The 17,500-nt window shown below is 40.7% G+C and overlaps 6 protein-coding genes across 6 annotated transcripts; 2 read left to right on the top strand and 4 right to left on the bottom strand.

Annotated features, from left to right (window-relative positions):
- Positions 1 to 2,108: 2,108 nt before the first annotated feature.
- Positions 2,109 to 2,486, bottom strand: orf125f (hypothetical protein). Its single transcript has one exon. The coding sequence runs from the start codon at positions 2,484 to 2,486 to the stop codon at positions 2,109 to 2,111; it is 378 nt and encodes a 125-aa protein (YP_009049806.1).
- A 36-nt stretch (positions 2,487 to 2,522) lies between these two features.
- orf112c (hypothetical protein) lies at positions 2,523 to 2,861 on the bottom strand. The gene has a single exon. The coding sequence runs from the start codon at positions 2,859 to 2,861 to the stop codon at positions 2,523 to 2,525; it is 339 nt and encodes a 112-aa protein (YP_009049807.1).
- A 21-nt stretch (positions 2,862 to 2,882) lies between these two features.
- On the bottom strand, positions 2,883 to 3,656 carry orf257 (hypothetical protein). The gene has a single exon. It carries the CDS (start codon positions 3,654 to 3,656, stop codon positions 2,883 to 2,885), a length of 774 nt encoding a protein of 257 aa, YP_009049808.1.
- Positions 3,657 to 4,428: 772 nt separating this feature from the next.
- orf484 (hypothetical protein) lies at positions 4,429 to 5,883 on the bottom strand. The gene has a single exon. The coding sequence runs from the start codon at positions 5,881 to 5,883 to the stop codon at positions 4,429 to 4,431; it is 1,455 nt and encodes a 484-aa protein (YP_009049809.1).
- Positions 5,884 to 6,683: 800 nt separating this feature from the next.
- Positions 6,684 to 8,180, top strand: orf498 (hypothetical protein). Its single transcript has one exon. The coding sequence runs from the start codon at positions 6,684 to 6,686 to the stop codon at positions 8,178 to 8,180; it is 1,497 nt and encodes a 498-aa protein (YP_009049810.1).
- orf147 (hypothetical protein) lies at positions 8,177 to 8,620 on the top strand. The gene has a single exon. It carries the CDS (start codon positions 8,177 to 8,179, stop codon positions 8,618 to 8,620), a length of 444 nt encoding a protein of 147 aa, YP_009049811.1.
- Positions 8,621 to 17,500: the final 8,880 nt, after the last annotated feature.

Genomic DNA, 17,500 nt, shown 5'->3' on the forward strand with positions numbered 1-17,500 from the left:
GGGGCAAGCTACGGATGAGCTAATGGCTGCCCTTTTCTTGCTCCCTAGGAAAGAAGTAAAAGACTGATAAAGGGAAGATAGATATTTCCAGTAAGGACGGGAATCGTGACTGATTGCGCCTACCCTAACTACTCCTTACCTTACTCTATGTCGTAAAGTCTTTCTATGTCCAGTACTCTACTTGAAAGTAATTAGTTAGAAAAAGAACGTAGCTCGTCGAAGTGTGAGCCTACTAACTAGTTAGTACTTGCAGGTTATAGCTTCATCTTATCCCCCAGGAATGGATACATGGAAAGCCAATTCCTCGGGCACTCCGCTCCTTTCCTTCTTCTAGTGCACTCGCGAACTCCGGTGAGCAGCAAGCATCACAACAAGGGGCATTCCCCGCCACAACAGTTCCACAGGCACCATCGGATCTGAAAAGAAATTACATGGTCGAGGCGCTACAGCAGCTTGGAATTGACGTCAGGCCCTTAATGAGGCCGCCGTCTAGGAAACCATACCCTGATTGGATCGACCGAGTTCATCAGTTTCCAAAGGGGTATAAGGTGCCTGAGTTTGTTCTCTGGGACTCACACGACAGCCTAAACTCAGGTTACGAAGTAATAAATCAGCCATTGAATAGAACTATGATCGGAGAATAGCACTGATCGGACCCAGTTCACAACCTAGGATAGCTAACGCTACCTTGCCTGAAGACATGGGATTGCCGTAGAAGTCTCATGCCAAGCAAGTTCTTGCCTCCTCTTCCTCTACCTATCTCGGGTAAGCTACATCCATACATAGTCTAAGCCTCTGATTGACTGTACTAGGTACGGAATCTTAGTCCCAAGAGTTCTGCAGAAACGGGCTTAGAAAGGGCGGTCCTATATCAACTTAGTTGATAAAGGCAGGTAGTACCCAAAGACTGACTTTCAAAAGGCAGCTATCTTAATCACGACGTTCTTAAAGGTTGGAGAGCCTACACGCCTACACTTCCGTTTCAAAAAGGTTGGTATTAGCATTAGCACTCGCTTAGGTGCTAAAGGTAGAAAGGTAGATATGTAAATCACTTAGTCCTTGAACGGCCTATTAATCAAATTCAAATAGAGTACCTGTACTATACTAGTGAGGGAGGAAATCGTATTCCCACAGGATTCAATGAAGCTATGCCTTTTTCCTCTGCTTAAGGACTAGAAGGAGATTCATTCCTTTAGTTAGAGAGCTGAATGGAAGGGAAGTCCAGGAAGGAGAATACGGAAGTTGGAGACTACTCAGTCAATAGATCTTAGAGGACTGGGCACTGTGCAATCTATTAGTACAAGACTGGCTATTGAAGTCAGAGACTCTACTTATGCTTGCGGAGGGATGTAAGGACTACTTTTATGAATATTTCATTCTTTAGCTCCTTTCTTTATCCGATCCGGCCCGAAAGGGAAGAGATAAGAAAAGAAGGAATAGGTATAGCTCACATCTTAAGTATAGTTAGTTCATTGAATGACTTATTGAGAAGCTAGGGCCTACTTTCGTACCAAAGGGTTGAGACTTTCTTTCTGAGATAGATAGAATGGGCTCCTACTCTCTTTCAATCGCCGATGCTAAAAACAAAGACAAAGAGTGCGTAGACCCGAGGGGAGGTTGAGTCAGCAGCTAGTTTTTCCGGAATAGGAAGAAAGGATGCTATTGAATCTTGTTGTTGAAGGGCATTTTAGCAATTAGACGGAATGAGTCTTAGTTTCCATATTCCCTGCTCTTGTTAAGTCTACTGTCTCATGGTTTTTAGGGAGATAGAGAAAGATACAAAACTCTATTATCTATATTTTCAATTTCAAATTATATACCTAAGACAAGAAGAAATTCGTTTTATTTTCCTAATTTCACGAAAGGAAGAACTCACTCTTGGTGATAAAGGCTTCTTGATTCGTAATCAGGAATATAGGTCAAAAAAGAGTTATCCTCAACTTTAGTTTTGATTCTTTCTACAATTAGATCTTCTATCACCAAAGAAAGGGCCATTATTATCTTATTTACTTTATCTTATTTACTATTATCTTATTTACTTTGATTCCGATAAACTAACTACTTTTTTGCTACAAACACAAATAAAATAAAATAATGGCCTTAGTGCTCTACTTGATTTTGCTTGACTTTTGATTCAAAGGAAAAAAGGCGTGGAGCTTAAATAACTCACTCAGAACGCTTTTTAAAAGATTACGTGGTACAATTAGGTCGAATAAACCCTTCTGGAATAAGTATTCAGCTACTTGTGAACCTTCGGGTACTGTTTTATTCAATGTTTGTTCAATTACTCTTTTACCTGCAAATGCAATGTAGGCATTGGGTTCGGCAATAATGATATCCCCCAACATACCAAAACTAGCTGTCACTCCACCAGTTGTCGGAGATGTAAGGATTGATACATAAAAGAATTTTGGATTTAATTGATAATCATATAAAGCAGACGATATTTTAGCCATTTGCATCAAGCTCAAACTTCCTTCCTGCATGCGCGCCCCCCCAGAAGCACACACTATAATAAGAGGTCAAATTTGATTGGCAGCGTGTTCAATCAAACGGGTGATTTTCTCTCCGACTACGGATCCCATACTACCCCCCATAAACTGAAAATCCATAACCCCAATTGCTACGGGAATGCCGTTTATTTGGCCTATGCCTGTTTGAACAGCCTCGGTTAATCCTGTCTTTCTTTGATAAGAATCAATACGATCTTTATAAGGCTCCTCTTCCGAATGAAATTCAATGGGATCCAGAGAGACCATGTCTTCATCCATAGGATCCCAAGTACCCGGATCGATCAAAAGTTCAATTCTATCCGAACTACTCATTTTCAAATGATATCCACATTGTTCACAAATATTCATTTTTGATTTCCAAAATTTCTTCTAATTGTTTCCATAACAATTCTCGCATTGAACCCACAAATGCCTGTATTTTTGAGTTACCTCGAGATCATTAGAACTTTCTCTTATAGTTAAATCACTGCCCTTAGAACTTTCTCTTATAGTTAAATCACTGCCCTTTGTGCGAGTTTGTATACTGGAACCCTCGTTTTCACTACTATTTTGACTTTCACCACCACAAAGGGCCCTATAAATGTAACTGTCACTGTAATTCTCACTACCACTTATAATGGAAGTATCTATACAGATTTGAGACTGAAGATAATTATCAATGCAACTATGTTTGTGATTATTCCAACTATATTGAGTATTATACATGTCAGAATTATAGTAGGGATCTTCGCCCCTAAATCCATTATTCAGATAACTCGAGTTTCGATAACTATAAAAAGAACTTTCTAGTTCACTCAGAAAAGAATGATCGTTGTCAATCTCAAAAATCTGATTTTCAATATCAAAATAGATGGAATAACTGTCTCCATTCCTATCACTAACTACAAAAGTGTCATCAGAGATGAAATTCCGAATGTCTTTAACGCCGAATAAATAATCAACATTACTGCAACTGGGAATGTTTTTCACTTTTCGATTTGGATCTTCACTGGTATTTTCAATAGGACCAAGACTGCCCATTGATTTATTTAGCCCACACCTGCGTTCGAACTCCTTCTTAAACAACATCGAATTAAACCACCATCTTTCCATAGAGTTTTCTTGCCCCCTATTTGCATGAAAATACAATAGATGAATAGTCATTCGCTAGAAAATTATTTATTTGAATATCTTATTTCCTATCAGACTAAGCATAGAAATCCAATCACTAGGATTATTAGTAGGATTATTAGTGAGTATTGAAAAAAAGTTCTGAATCTGGGGGAACACTTCACTATATATTAATATGTCGGAACCCCCTTTTATTATTCAAAATAATATAAATATAATAATAACATTTTTGATAAAGGGCGGCTTCTCCTATGTCGTGTCAAATTCGCATCGAAAAAAAGAGATTTGTCCTCTCAGAAATCAAAAAAATTTTCTTAAAATCTCGTCTAATACTAATATCTAATCACTAACTAATCTAAAATCTAATAAAATAATAAGTAATAAATGTTGCTTCCATTTCAACACGGAACGGAACAAAGGGGACAATATACAGGATGGGTAGAAAGAGTTGTGCTACTTGGCTTGATTCAGGGAAACTACAAACTACAGGATATAAAAAAATATACCAATCCTAAGAATCCGTAGGATTTATTGTGGATCCAAGACAACAATAGAAAGATTTGAGTCTTAGATTTTTATTTAGTTTTCTAGATTTTGTATTTCAAATCTTGTATATCTAGGTAAGTATATACTTAGTCAAAATATATGCAATAGAATTTTTGTTGTATTCGGCTCAATCCTTTTAGTAAAAGATTGGGCCGAGTTTAATTGCAATTCAATTAAGAGAACGAAGGATAATTACTTGAGTTCTTTCTCCTTATCCTTCGTTATTTCCTGCTAATTTATCTGCTAATGTCTACTGTTTTTACTTATCCAAAACGTCCACTGCTGCAAAATGAAATACGATCTCTTTCCATACCTCACAAGCAGCAGCTAGTTCCGGGCTCCATTTGGAAGCCTCGCGAATAATCTCATTACCTTCCCGAGCAAGATCGCGTCCTTCATTACGAGCTTTTACACATGCTTCTAGAGCTACTCGATTAGCTACGGCACCTGGCGCATTACCCCAAGGATGTCCTAAAGTTCCTCCACCGAACTGTAGTACGGAATCATCCCCAAAGATCTCGGTCAGAGCAGGCATATGCCAAACATGAATACCTCCTGAAGCCACAGGTATAACACCTGGTAAAGAGACCCAATCTTGAGTGAAATAAATACCGCGACTTCGATCTTGTTCAACAAAATCATCACGCAATAAATCAACAAAGCCCAAAGTTATGTCTCTTTCACCTTCAAGTTTACCTACTACGGTACCAGCGTGAATATGATCTCCACCAGACATACGTAACGCTTTTGCTAATACCCGGAAGTGCATACCATGATTCTTCTGTCTATCAATAACCGCATGCATTGCACGGTGGATGTGAAGAAGTAGACCATTATCTCGGCAATAATGAGCCAAGCTAGTATTTGCGGTGAATCCCCCCGTTAAGTAGTCATGCATTACGATCGGAACGCCCAATTCTCTAGCAAATACAGCTCTTTTCATCATTTCTTCGCATGTACCTGCAGTAGCATTCAAGTAATGCCCTTTGATTTCACCTGTTTCAGTCTGTGCTTTAAAAAGTGCTTCGGCACAAAATAAGAAACGATCTCTCCAACGCATAAATGGTTGTGAGTTCACGTTCTCATCATCTTTTGTAAAATCAAGTCCGCCGCGAAGACATTCATAAACAGCTCTACCGTAGTTTTTAGCAGATAACCCCAATTTAGGTTTAATAGTACATCCCAACAGGGGACGACCGTACTTGTTCAATTTATCTCTTTCAACTTGGATCCCATGAGGCGGACCTTGGAAAGTTTTAATATAAGCAGTAGGGACTCGCAGATCTTCCAGACGTAGAGCGCGCAGGGCTTTGAACCCAAATACATTACCTACAATGGAAGTAAACATGTTGGTAACGGAACCTTCTTCAAAAAGGTCTAAAGGGTAAGCTACATAAGCAATATATTGATCTTTTTCTCCAACAACACGCTCGATGCGGTAGCATCGCCCTTTGTAACGATCAAGACTGGTAAGTCCATCGGTCCATACAGTTGTCCATGTACCAGTAGAAGATTCGGCAGCTACCGCGGCCCCTGCTTCTTCAGGTGGAACTCCAGGTTGAGGAGTTACTCGGAATGCTGCCAATATATCAGTATCCTTGGTTTGGTACTCAGGAGTATAATAAGTCAATTTGTACTCTTTAACACCAGCTTTGAATCCAACACTTGCTTTAGTCTCTGTTTGTGGTGACATAAATCCCTCCCTACAACTCATGAATTAAGAATTCTCACAACAACAAGGTCTACTCGACACGAATTACGCGTTAATGAAACTTTTCACAGGAATCTTTCAGAAAATTTCCAACTAATACTAATATTATCAATTAATCAGAATGGTTGATTATTAGACCATGGTATTTGATTTGCCAAATACATCATTATTGTATACTCTTTCATATATATAGCGCAACCCAATTTTGATTTTTTACCTTTTTTTTTGAAATGGAAATACCTAACTAACCTAAATAATAAGAACTTCCCCCTTGACAGTGGTATATGTTGTATATGTAAATCCTAAATGTGAAAATATATGGAATTCCGCTATGAAAGGTATAAAAAAGAAAGAAAAACGCAAAGAAAAGAATAGGCTAGGCATAAATCAATATGCTGAAATTTAACTAAAAAATAAATAAGAAAAATAAGAAGAGGAGCCCATTAGATCCAAATAGTGAATCGTAATAGAAATATAAAATAAAGTTCAGGTTCGAATTCCATAGAATAGATAATATGGATGGGATTGTCTATAATGATAGACAAATGAAAGACTTTCTCAAGATTCTGATTCATCCACTTGAGATTTTGAAATTAAAATAGGTTGGGTGAGCTTGCAAATTAACTCAATCTCATTGAATAAGTAAACAATTGAATTGGTTCAATTGCATGGTGCCAACGAAATCGAGTGCTAATTCCCATTTTATTGAATTAACCGATCGACGTGCTAGCGGACATTTACTTTGAATTCGATAATTTTAGAAAAAACATTTCGACATATTTATTTATTTTTATTTTATTATTATGAGAATCAATCCTACTACTTCTGGTTCTGGGGTTTCCACGCTTGAAAAAAAAAACCTGGGGCGTGTCGTCCAAATCATCGGTCCGGTACTAGATGTAGCCTTTCCCCCGGGCAAGATGCCGAATATTTATAACGCTCTCGTAGTTCAAGGTCGAGATAGTGTTGATCAACCAATTAATGTGGCTTGTGAGGTACAGCAATTATTAGGAAATAATCGAGTTAGAGCTGTAGCTATGAGTGCTACAGACGGTTTAACGAGAGGAATGGAAGTGATTGACACAGGAGCTCCTATAAGTGTTCCGGTCGGGGGGGCGACTCTGGGACGAATTTTTAACGTGCTCGGAGAGCCTGTTGATAATTTAGGGCCTGTAGATACTAGTACAACGTCTCCTATTCATAGATCTGCGCCCGCCTTTATACAGTTGGATACAAAATTATCTATTTTTGAAACAGGAATTAAAGTAGTAGATCTTTTAGCCCCTTATCGCCGTGGAGGAAAAATCGGACTATTCGGGGGGGCTGGAGTGGGTAAAACAGTACTCATTATGGAATTGATTAACAATATTGCTAAAGCTCACGGGGGCGTATCCGTATTTGGCGGAGTGGGTGAACGTACTCGGGAAGGAAATGATCTTTACATGGAAATGAAAGAATCTGGAGTGATTAATGAAGAAAATATTGCAGAATCAAAAGTGGCCCTAGTTTACGGTCAGATGAATGAACCACCAGGAGCTCGTATGAGAGTTGGTTTGACTGCCCTAACTATGGCGGAATATTTCCGAGATGTTAATGAGCAAGACGTACTTCTATTTATTGACAATATCTTCCGTTTCGTCCAAGCAGGATCCGAAGTATCGGCCTTATTGGGTAGAATGCCCTCCGCTGTGGGTTATCAACCGACCCTAAGTACTGAAATGGGTTCTTTACAAGAAAGAATTACTTCTACCAAAGAAGGGTCCATAACCTCTATTCAAGCAGTTTATGTACCCGCAGACGATTTGACCGACCCTGCTCCTGCTACGACATTTGCACATTTAGATGCTACTACCGTACTATCAAGAGGATTGGCTGCCAAAGGTATTTATCCAGCAGTAGATCCTTTAGATTCAACGTCAACCATGCTTCAACCTCGGATCGTTGGTGAGGAACATTACGAAACCGCCCAACGAGTTAAGCAAACTTTACAACGTTACAAAGAACTTCAGGACATTATAGCTATCCTTGGATTGGACGAATTATCCGAAGAGGATCGTTTACTCGTAGCAAGAGCGCGAAAAATTGAGCGTTTCTTATCACAACCCTTTTTCGTAGCAGAAGTATTTACCGGTTCTCCAGGGAAATATGTTGGTCTAGCAGAAACAATTCGAGGATTTCAATTGATCCTTTCCGGAGAATTAGATGGTCTTCCTGAACAGGCCTTTTATTTGGTAGGTAATATCGATGAAGCTACCGCGAAGGCTATGAACTTAGAAATGGAGAGCAATTTGAAGAAATGACCTTAAATCTTAGTGTACTGACTCCTAATCGAATTGTTTGGGATTCAGAAGTGGAAGAAATCGTGTTATCTACTAATAGTGGTCAAATTGGCATATTACCAAATCACGCCCCTATTGCCACAGCTGTAGATATAGGGATTTTGCGAATACGCCTTAACAACCAATGGTTAACGATGGCTCTGATGGGTGGTTTTGCTAGAATAGGCAATAATGAGATCACTGTTTTAGTAAATGATGCGGAGAAGGGTAGTGACATTGATCCACAAGAAGCTCAGCAAACTCTTGAAATAGCGGAGGCTAATGTGAAAAAGGCTGAAGGAAGGAGACAAAAAATTGAGGCAAATCTAGCTCTCCGACGAGCTAGAACACGGGTGGAGGCTATCAATCCGAAGGAAATTACGCGGAAGCTTTGCAGAATTATTATGAAGCTATGCGACTAGAAATTGATCCCTATGATCGAAGTTATATACTCTATAATAAATGCTCTTTTTTCCCGTTTGAGAAGCTGTGATCGGAACTTCTTTCGCTTTGAACGACTCCGGTCCTATTGAATCTCTTGCCGCGGCTAGTCTCTTTGTAGTAGTAATAGCGGGAGGGGGGAACTCTTTTGAAAGAAGAAAGGATTTGGTCTCAATAAAAGAGCCTATGAAAAGAAAAGAAAATGGAATTGAAAGTTCCTTGCCTTAGACTTCGAGTTGACAGAGAGGAATGACAGAACTCTTGGCCTTACGAGACGCGGGCAACTTTGCTATTCAAAGGGATAGAAGTAAGAAAATGTTGGAAGAGATAGACCTCTTTCGCTTAGTTGGATTACGGGCCTTTGTGAAGGTGACCTTCTTTCGGGCGAGAGGCTCACCGCGGGTGCCGTAGTCAAGAGAGAATCCTTTATGTTCTGTTACCGGTCTAGTGCGCTAGTGCAATTATAGAAAGATTCCTTTTCAGAGGCCACTAAAAGCCCTTTTATGGCACGTTTACCCCCTTCCAGGGGTTCTGTTAACACGAGGGGTTTTAAACGTCGCATTTCAGCTTCCAGAGACCGCTCTCTCATTGGGATTGGGAAGGGTCGAGTCTTTTTCTGAGTCGTGAATCTCCTCGGTACTTGAACTTGATTCTTTAAAGCCGGGAACTCCATTCAATTAGCCGGGCATAAGCTCTCCCCTTGCTTAGCTCCTTTTTGTAAAGCGCAAAAGCTAAAGCGCTACATAGAGCTCTTTTATTATAGGGCGAGGAGTCTGCTTCCTAAATCCCATTTTAGAGGGCAGGTATCACGCTCTATACGATTGTCAGCTAAGTAAATAGATGGGGCAGATGAAGAAAGAAAGCGCTTTGAAAGTCGTAAACCACACGAAATCAGGCTTCACCTTAGCTACTAAGAGGCTTCCTCTGGCAACGACTTTCATTTTTCCAAAGATTGAATTCTTACCGGCATACGCTAGGAGCATCACTCTGACGCTAGGAGCTTTCTTTCTTCCCCTTGTTAGCAATCCTCTTTGGTTTCTTACATGACAGCTTTCGAAGCAAGCTAGTCAAGCAATAACAGCGGGATCAGGGAATGTGAACTCAGACAGTACGGGAAGAGCCACCCTTTTCCTCTCAAGCGAGAGCAGCTGAAAGGAAGTGACGGAAGCCAGCTAGAAGCTTAAGTGAATCTCTTTGGCGAGGTCAAGAATCCGTCTATTCAACGGGGCTATTAGAGAAGTAAAGGGTAGAAAAATCTTCCTTCAGTAAGTAAGGTCCATGGATTCGTGTGAGTGGCTTTGTCTTTCGTGAGCGTAGGCAGTAAAGGAGCACGTATGCGCAGGTGCCGGGGTGAAAGCTCAATCCAAGACATGAAAGCGGAATCACAACTGTCAAAGTAAGTAGGTCAATGCCAATGAAAAAAGACATGGTTTAGCTTAGTCTAGTCCTAAGGAAAGCAAATGACATAGAATAAGATGTCATCTCATGTCCTCTTTAAATGGGGCACGAAGGCTAAAAGAAAAAGTAAGGTGCGAAGGGCACTCCTTAAACCGCTTTCTAGTTGAAGATGGAGGTGAGGGAAGACAGAAGGAATAGCATAATTAGTAACCTCTTGCAGCATTCTTCTTGTATTAGTTAGAAATAAGACTAGAAAAAGAGAATTCCTTTTGGTTAAGATAAAGATTAATGGATAGAAAGATTCATGGGTCGAAGCGAAAGGAGCTCAGCTCAGGGGCCTGTGTGCCTTGTTTCCAAGATCCGGTGGATAGCTTTCATATTCCCTAGGGCTTTCATTCAGATGGAGGGGCAGTCTGAATTCATCAACCAAAGATGAAAGTAAGAGAGGCAATTCTTAAGATTCTTTGATCCCGAAAGCCCAACACTCGGCCTAGGAATTCTTGTCCGAACCTTCCATCCGTAAGCCAATCAATCGAAAAGACAAGTCGGCCATCATTCGACACCTTCCACCGATAAAGCATGCTATCAAAGGAAAGAGTCACCCAAGAAGGCATTTCCAACCAAAACTTCACCTGTCGCAGAACCGTAACCCATCACTTGGCCTCTCCATGAATGTGCATGCCTAGATCTTCGTCATTCTCTTCCACCGAAAGCAAGAATGGCATAATCAATCGCATCTGCAACCGAAACCCAAGCTGGCGAATAAGCAAGTGATTGGTCTTTTTTAGTCTTTATTAGCTTGATCGGCAACTGGGACACAAACGAAGGAGCTTTTAGAATGACTTCAATTGGCACACACAACATTACCCCAACTCTTCCTTAGCCTCTTAGACTGCCTTGCCTGACCTTGAGCTCTTCGCTTCGTGCCTTACTTCTGCTCTAACGAGAACTCGGAGTTAGAAGTCGGATTTGAAGCTGGACTTTCCCTATATGACATTTCTTTAAAGTCCGCTTCGAAGCTTCCAGGTTTACTTGTTTTATATTATGGTTATAGAGAATAACTCGGTCCCTTGCTTCCATTAGTCAGGCGCAGGGATCTCATCTCTTTAGCGTCAATTATTCCTTTTGCATATATATCTCGTCGATAAAAAAGAAATGATTTGACTTTCCCGTAGCTTTCTTCAAAACTCTTTCTTTTCTCTTTTCTTCTCACCTCATAGTTTTGAAATGAATGTCTTTTTTCTTCTTGCTTCGCCTTCGCACAGAAGAACGAAAGGAGAAATCAATGCTCTAACGCCGGGATATCTCACGTGTCCGATAACGAGAACGTCAGCTATGGCCTTAGGTCATCTTTCTGTTCAAGAATCGGTAGCCTTTTTAAGGAAGACTACCGAGCTCCACGATAGAGACTCTCATCTCTATGCGAATTCTGACTTTGATTGGAAATCTCTGAGCGCTCGCTCGACTTCAGAAATGACTCTACTTGCTTACTAGCTGCCTTTATGACTCATCTCAGAATTTGACTTGTTAATTTATAGAACTGAGTACACTAGGATAACGGTAGTTTCCTCTGTTTTTATGAACCCACAGCATTCCTTCTCTGTAAACCCCTCTATCTTCGTCATAACCAAACTGCATATCTCGAACCAAGCCCGAGTAGACTGCTTTAGACCATAGATCGCCTTTGTTCACCTGAACACTTATACCATTTCTGCCTTCGCATAGGTAAAGTATGGGAGGAACTAGAGATTACAACAAGATATTAATCCTCATCAGAGAACAATAAAGTTCAACGAATCGGATACAACCCTTGTTGGTGCTCCATTCGGTACCATTAGAATAACCATGCAGTTTTAAATGACTATGTGCTCGGAATATCCTAATTGGAAAGTTTTCCAACTTTCCAACCGGGGCTGATAACCCCGGATGATGCCATAAAAAAAGGTTCTAAATTGGCTCCTTATAATATTCAGGATAATTACATTCTTGAAAGGATCAAGGGCTCTACCCTCTCGCATAAAGTCTTACGCTCTTATCGTCAACCTTCATGGCTTTTTGCTCGTTTGGTCTCGCTATTTCATTCCTGGTTCTCTCTTTCAAGCTTCTTTCCATCCTGGGGATTTCTTCTCATTCCGTCCGTTCTGCTAGCTGGTGTCGCCTTCTCTCTTACTTATCTATTCCCATCCATCTTTACCTCTCCTACTCCACTACTTCCCTCCTTCAAGGCGTGATTAATGCGCCTTAAACCTCTCTCTTGAAAAAGAGCATTTTTTAGTGGAGCCTTAGCACGTGAACCCATAGGAACAGGGCCCTTCTTCTTTGCAAAAAAGCTTCTGAATTATCATCACATCAGTAGGCGCAGAAAGCAAATCTTGGTATTGACTTATTGAAAATCTCTTTGAGATTGCTTAGACAAATCTTTTTGTGTGAGGCCGCTCCACCTTTCTTACCTTGTTTTTTGGGCTTCAAATTCTGTGACTCATAAGCCCTCCGTATCTAAAGATAGATGGCTAAAGGGCGGGTTCCGCAGTTAACTAAGAAGGCGATCGATTGGCTTGGAGAGGAAACCGGGGACTGAAAACTAAAAGGATAGGAATGAATTGAATAAAGAAAGAATATATAGAACCTTGAGCATTTTCTCTTCTCGGCAATGGTTGAGAGTAAAAAAGGGGTATCCGCATAGAAGGATTGCTGGTATACCGGGTAGATGTTTATCTTTTCGACTTCAGCGAAAATGTTCAAAGCACCACCTTCGTCAATTATCTTGATGTCGAAAGGGAAGAGGACAGGGTCTTACTTACAACAAAGTCAAAAAAAGGGGAAGTTTCCTGTCTTAGTTTCACTTCCTTGAACTGGCTACTACCGCGCAACGTGCCCTTGCTTGGTGGGTCGTTAATTAATCAGTTTTAAAAAGAGGGATGGATTTCGACCTTGCTTTGAGTCGTCAGGCTAGTAAAGCGCTACTTCTAAAACGATCGTTAAGGTCATTCACTCGATTCCCTCGGTGGCTCTGCTACCGATGGATCAAGATATGCTGCCTGCCTATCATGCCAAAGGCGCTGCTGGTGGATATGCCAAAGATGTCCTGGCTCTGAACCGGGTACTTGAAATGCTAAAGGTACTTCTTATGGTCCTGCTTCAACCACCCTTCCTTCTCTACCTTTTTCTTCAAAAAACTTAAGCTACTTAGACTGATGCTGGCGATCTCGAAGGGAGATATCTGGACCTGGAGCTACTCGTCTTGATCTTTATTATATTAGGATGCGAGGAAGGGGAAAGAAGGTGATAAGCAAGAAGAGGAAAGAAGAATGTTAAAGAAGTCCCTATAAGTACTTCACTTAGCCTTTCTATAGTCTTTCTTCCCCTCTTCCCTCAAAGCGCGCTCTTTCATCCATGCGCATGGTTCTTACTTTCATTTCCCCCCGGAGCGCATCTTGTTTTCAAAGATGAGTTGTAGATGAGTCGGTTCGATCACCCCGCATATCGACGGTTTTTTAATACCTTATCCTAGGCCCATCTAGTTGATCGAGGGATAGACGAGTATAAAGAAGGGATGGAGAATCTTTTATTTGATCTTGATTTGATGTATATGTTATGATGCCTTCGTATGAAGGAGGATTGGGGGTACGGCAGATAAGAAGAGCGACCCAAAAACGGAAAGAAGAGTATGAGGGGCAGCGGCTCACCGATAATAAGAAGAACTCACATTCTCGTCCTGACAAATGACCAACCTGTTAAGGCATCTTTCTCAATGACCATCCTCTCCCATTCCAGTTCTTTTCTCTTTTTTTAAGGGCAAGTTCATTTTCATTCCCTCGATATGGCCAGGTGTGAAGCAACTTCACGATCCAATGAATTCCCTAAAATCGGATGACACAAGGCGAACTAGAATAGGCTGATTGATCCAGGTAGCGACAGGCTACAATCGAAAGGAACCGCGCGTACGCTAGAAAGACGTATAGGCAAGCCTTTCTTTATGATCATATGGATCGCTTTTTGTGACTTTTCTTTCCATAGGCATAGATTGCAGTCTAACCAGCTTTCTAACTTTAGGGGACCGAGAATCAGTCTTTTGATCCTCCTCGAGCCTACTCTCGTCTTTCGAATGTTGCTTCCGATTTAGTTGGTGCAGACGCTGAAGGATCAGCTGACACTAGATAGGAAAGGTTTTCGATCGAAGCTCTCGAACCTGTTCCGAAGTCACTTTAGGATTCGGTTTCCGATCCGGTTGATGTTCCGACATCCCGAATCGAGGTGGCTCTAAACTCAGGTTGCCTACCTCTCTAGTTACAGAGAGAGGGGAGGGGCTTCGAAGCCTTAATTCAAGCTAGAAATCTCGCTAGAAAACTAGCCATATCGATCTAGGTAAGTGGTGACAACGAAAAGGCTTTTAAGCCTGAGGGGCGGTGAGCGAGGTAGGATAAAATGGTATTTGAACCAGGGCGGGCGGCCCTATATAGTCTGTCTTTTCATGGGTGGTGGGCAGAGAAAAAAGCCATTCATTAAACCTTTTGGAACTGGAGACGAAGAGTCGTTTAAAGACCTTTTCAAAAACCACTTTGTAGAGGGCGGGTATCACGCTCAATAGAACCAGACTTTGCTATGTCAATAGTCAATAGGAGAGAGAAAGAAAGAGAACAGCAAGAGGAGGCCTTTTTCTTTATATTTCTATATTTCGGAAATCGAATCATCATGCACTTTAGGCCCTTCTGAAAGCCATGAGGCGGGGTCACACGAGTAGCGAAAGACTGTGCTTGCTCATGTTCTCATGCTTCACACAAACCCAGGCTAGGAAGCTTGAAAGCCATATCATATCATATGGATATAGAAAGTCCGATCAAAAAACAATAAAAAAGGACTGGGAAGGCTTGAATGGATGGCTTCCAAGGCCAGGGCTCGATCCTGCACAATTCAGACCAGCGAGTATCTGTTTAATTTACTTAATGCACTCACAAGCGTTCGCATCGCTGCCCTAGCTTCGTGTTAAGGGCACAACTTAAAGAACAACTTACTCTATTGACGTAATATTCATTCATTGAATTTACAGGCCAAAGATTTATCATCTCTATGGGATTAAATCCCGAGTTATTGCGAAGTAAAAAACCGATGAGATTATGGAAGTAAATATTCTTGCATTTATTGCTACTGCACTATTTATTCTAGTTCCTACCGCTTTTCTACTTATCATTTACGTAAAAACAGTCAGTCAAAACGATTAATTATTAACTAATTTGAATGAAACTTGACTTCTGAGTTCTTAGCCAAAATTGCCGAAATAAAATGAAAAAGATTCCAATTTCATGTCTTAAATGAAATGAGTGGACTAGAATCGGCAGTATTCTAATAGATAGATAGTATGGTAGAAAGATTCATCTATTTCTTTCTACCATACTATTTATTAGTTAGATTGTAGCTGCTCCCTGGACTAAAATAAAGATAGAGGCTGCATTTGATATGGATCTATAGATCAATCCACAATATTATCTTGATATATGTGAATATCAATTCCATATATGGGAGTGACATAGCATCCAATTCCATTTATTTGCTATATCTATTTGTTCTGATCAATCTGAATTACTCTTATGTCTTATAGTTTGAATTACTATATTTTTTATTTCCAATATGAATCTCGGTATCTATTGAAAGAATCAAATCAATGAAGGAAAAGCGATAGATATAGGCATATTCAAAAAATCACGTAGTAATCTTTTTTTTTAACATTCCCAATAAGTAATTGAGTAAACCATTGACAGTAGTTCCACGGGCATCGAAAAGGAAGAGTAAACCTCACTGATTTTTAACGCCTGAACCATGATATGAAATAAGTCGATAAAGTATAAATCCAATTTCCAAAATGAGAAAGCGGTAAATGCGCAATATGTGACCCACCTGACAACCTTATTCTGCATAGTATCTCGTTAGACAACCATTATGTTTATATCCCTTCTTTCTCATACAAAGTGCGTATACACTTAACAAAAAACTTCTTCTTTGAACAGTAAAGAAAGAAAGAAATAAAAAAAGGGTCCGGCCCTCCTCAGTATCACCTAGTAAGAGGCCGTTGATTGGACTAGAAAATTTAGGAAGGGGAAGTCTTGCATTGCAAGCAACCTAATTCCTATGTTATAGCCTTCGTTCCCTTCTCTGTCGGTGTGCTCCGACAGTGAACCCGAGATATCTGGTTCATAAGGTTGCCAATGGGGCTAGCGGCGTCCCCGCCTCATGAAAGGGAAGCGATATCATTTTGTCGCCCGATGGAAGTCAATAAGAGAGAAAGCACGAACTAGGATCGACCTGCATGTGAGGCAAGTAAAAGCTGCGAGTGAGGAAAGCTGGTTGTCAAAGAAGTTATGGTGTGCCCTTCATTAAGAGTAAGAGCGCAAACTTGGCATTTCCGGTCCGGAAAACTCTCTTATTTTTTAGAAGTTTGCCAGGAGGTGAGGTTTAAATAGGCTTCCAACTGTGTTGGAGTTTCAGACTCACTACTAACGAATGGGCTTCGAACAGCTCTTTTTTTTCCAACAGGCTGCAAATCATAAGGATAAGCCTGAACCTAAAGCTCAAGGAGCATAGTTCCAATTCAAACTACCTAGAGAGAAACCTATCATAGTCCTAGCTATAAGGGGTTTTCAGCGAAAGCGCGTGTTCTTAGATTCGTAAGAATATGAATCGTCAAAAGGAAGATGCTGGTCTTTCATTCCTTTATCATTGAAGGCCTTACCCATAGGATAGGAATCCCGGAGCCCATAATAGTCATCGTAGGCCCAGAACTATAGTTCAGAGGAAACCGCCGGAAGACTTTGTTTAGGAAAAGAAAGACGAAGAACGCCATTCCTTTGCCCTATGCCCTTCATTTACCTGCTCAAAGGAAGAAACTAAACTATAAGATCAGAGAAAGCAAGAGCCTTCGATTTAACTACATCAGTAGAACCGGCCTTAACTTTCTTTCCATTTGAAGAATTCCTGATGATGGTTGATAAAGGCTTTCCTTCCACTTACCGTAGTTCTATCAAAGTCAGCCTTAAATTAAAGCTTCTTGCGAAGGCCCTGCCTTTTTCATTTTCTTTTTTATTTGATAGAAAATCTAGCTAAACTAAAGAGCTTCTTTTAAAGATTCCCCGCTAGAGCACGGAAACCTAGAGAATAGCTAGCGGATTCGCCAACATCGAAAGCAATCAGACTTGGTTTGGAAATCTCCGCGCTTGCTATGTTATATCAATATCAATTGCCGATTCACTGATATTGGCAACTTTCAGATCATCTAGTTATTATCCTTCAAGGCATAGGGCCGTGAGGTACTTACTTTTAGCGCAGCCGGGATTGATTAAGGTAGTTGTTCAGCCGAGGGAAAGAATCATTCAATGCTAGTGAAAGAGGAAGCTGTTCCCTTCGTTGATTACCGTGGTGGCTTCTGTATCATGATACAGAGAAGACAGAAGCAGCACTCTTGTCGACCTGGC

Source organism: Capsicum annuum, mitochondrion, assembly GCF_002878395.1.
Source record: "Capsicum annuum cultivar Jeju mitochondrion, complete genome".
NCBI lineage: Eukaryota > Viridiplantae > Streptophyta > Magnoliopsida > Solanales > Solanaceae > Capsicum > Capsicum annuum.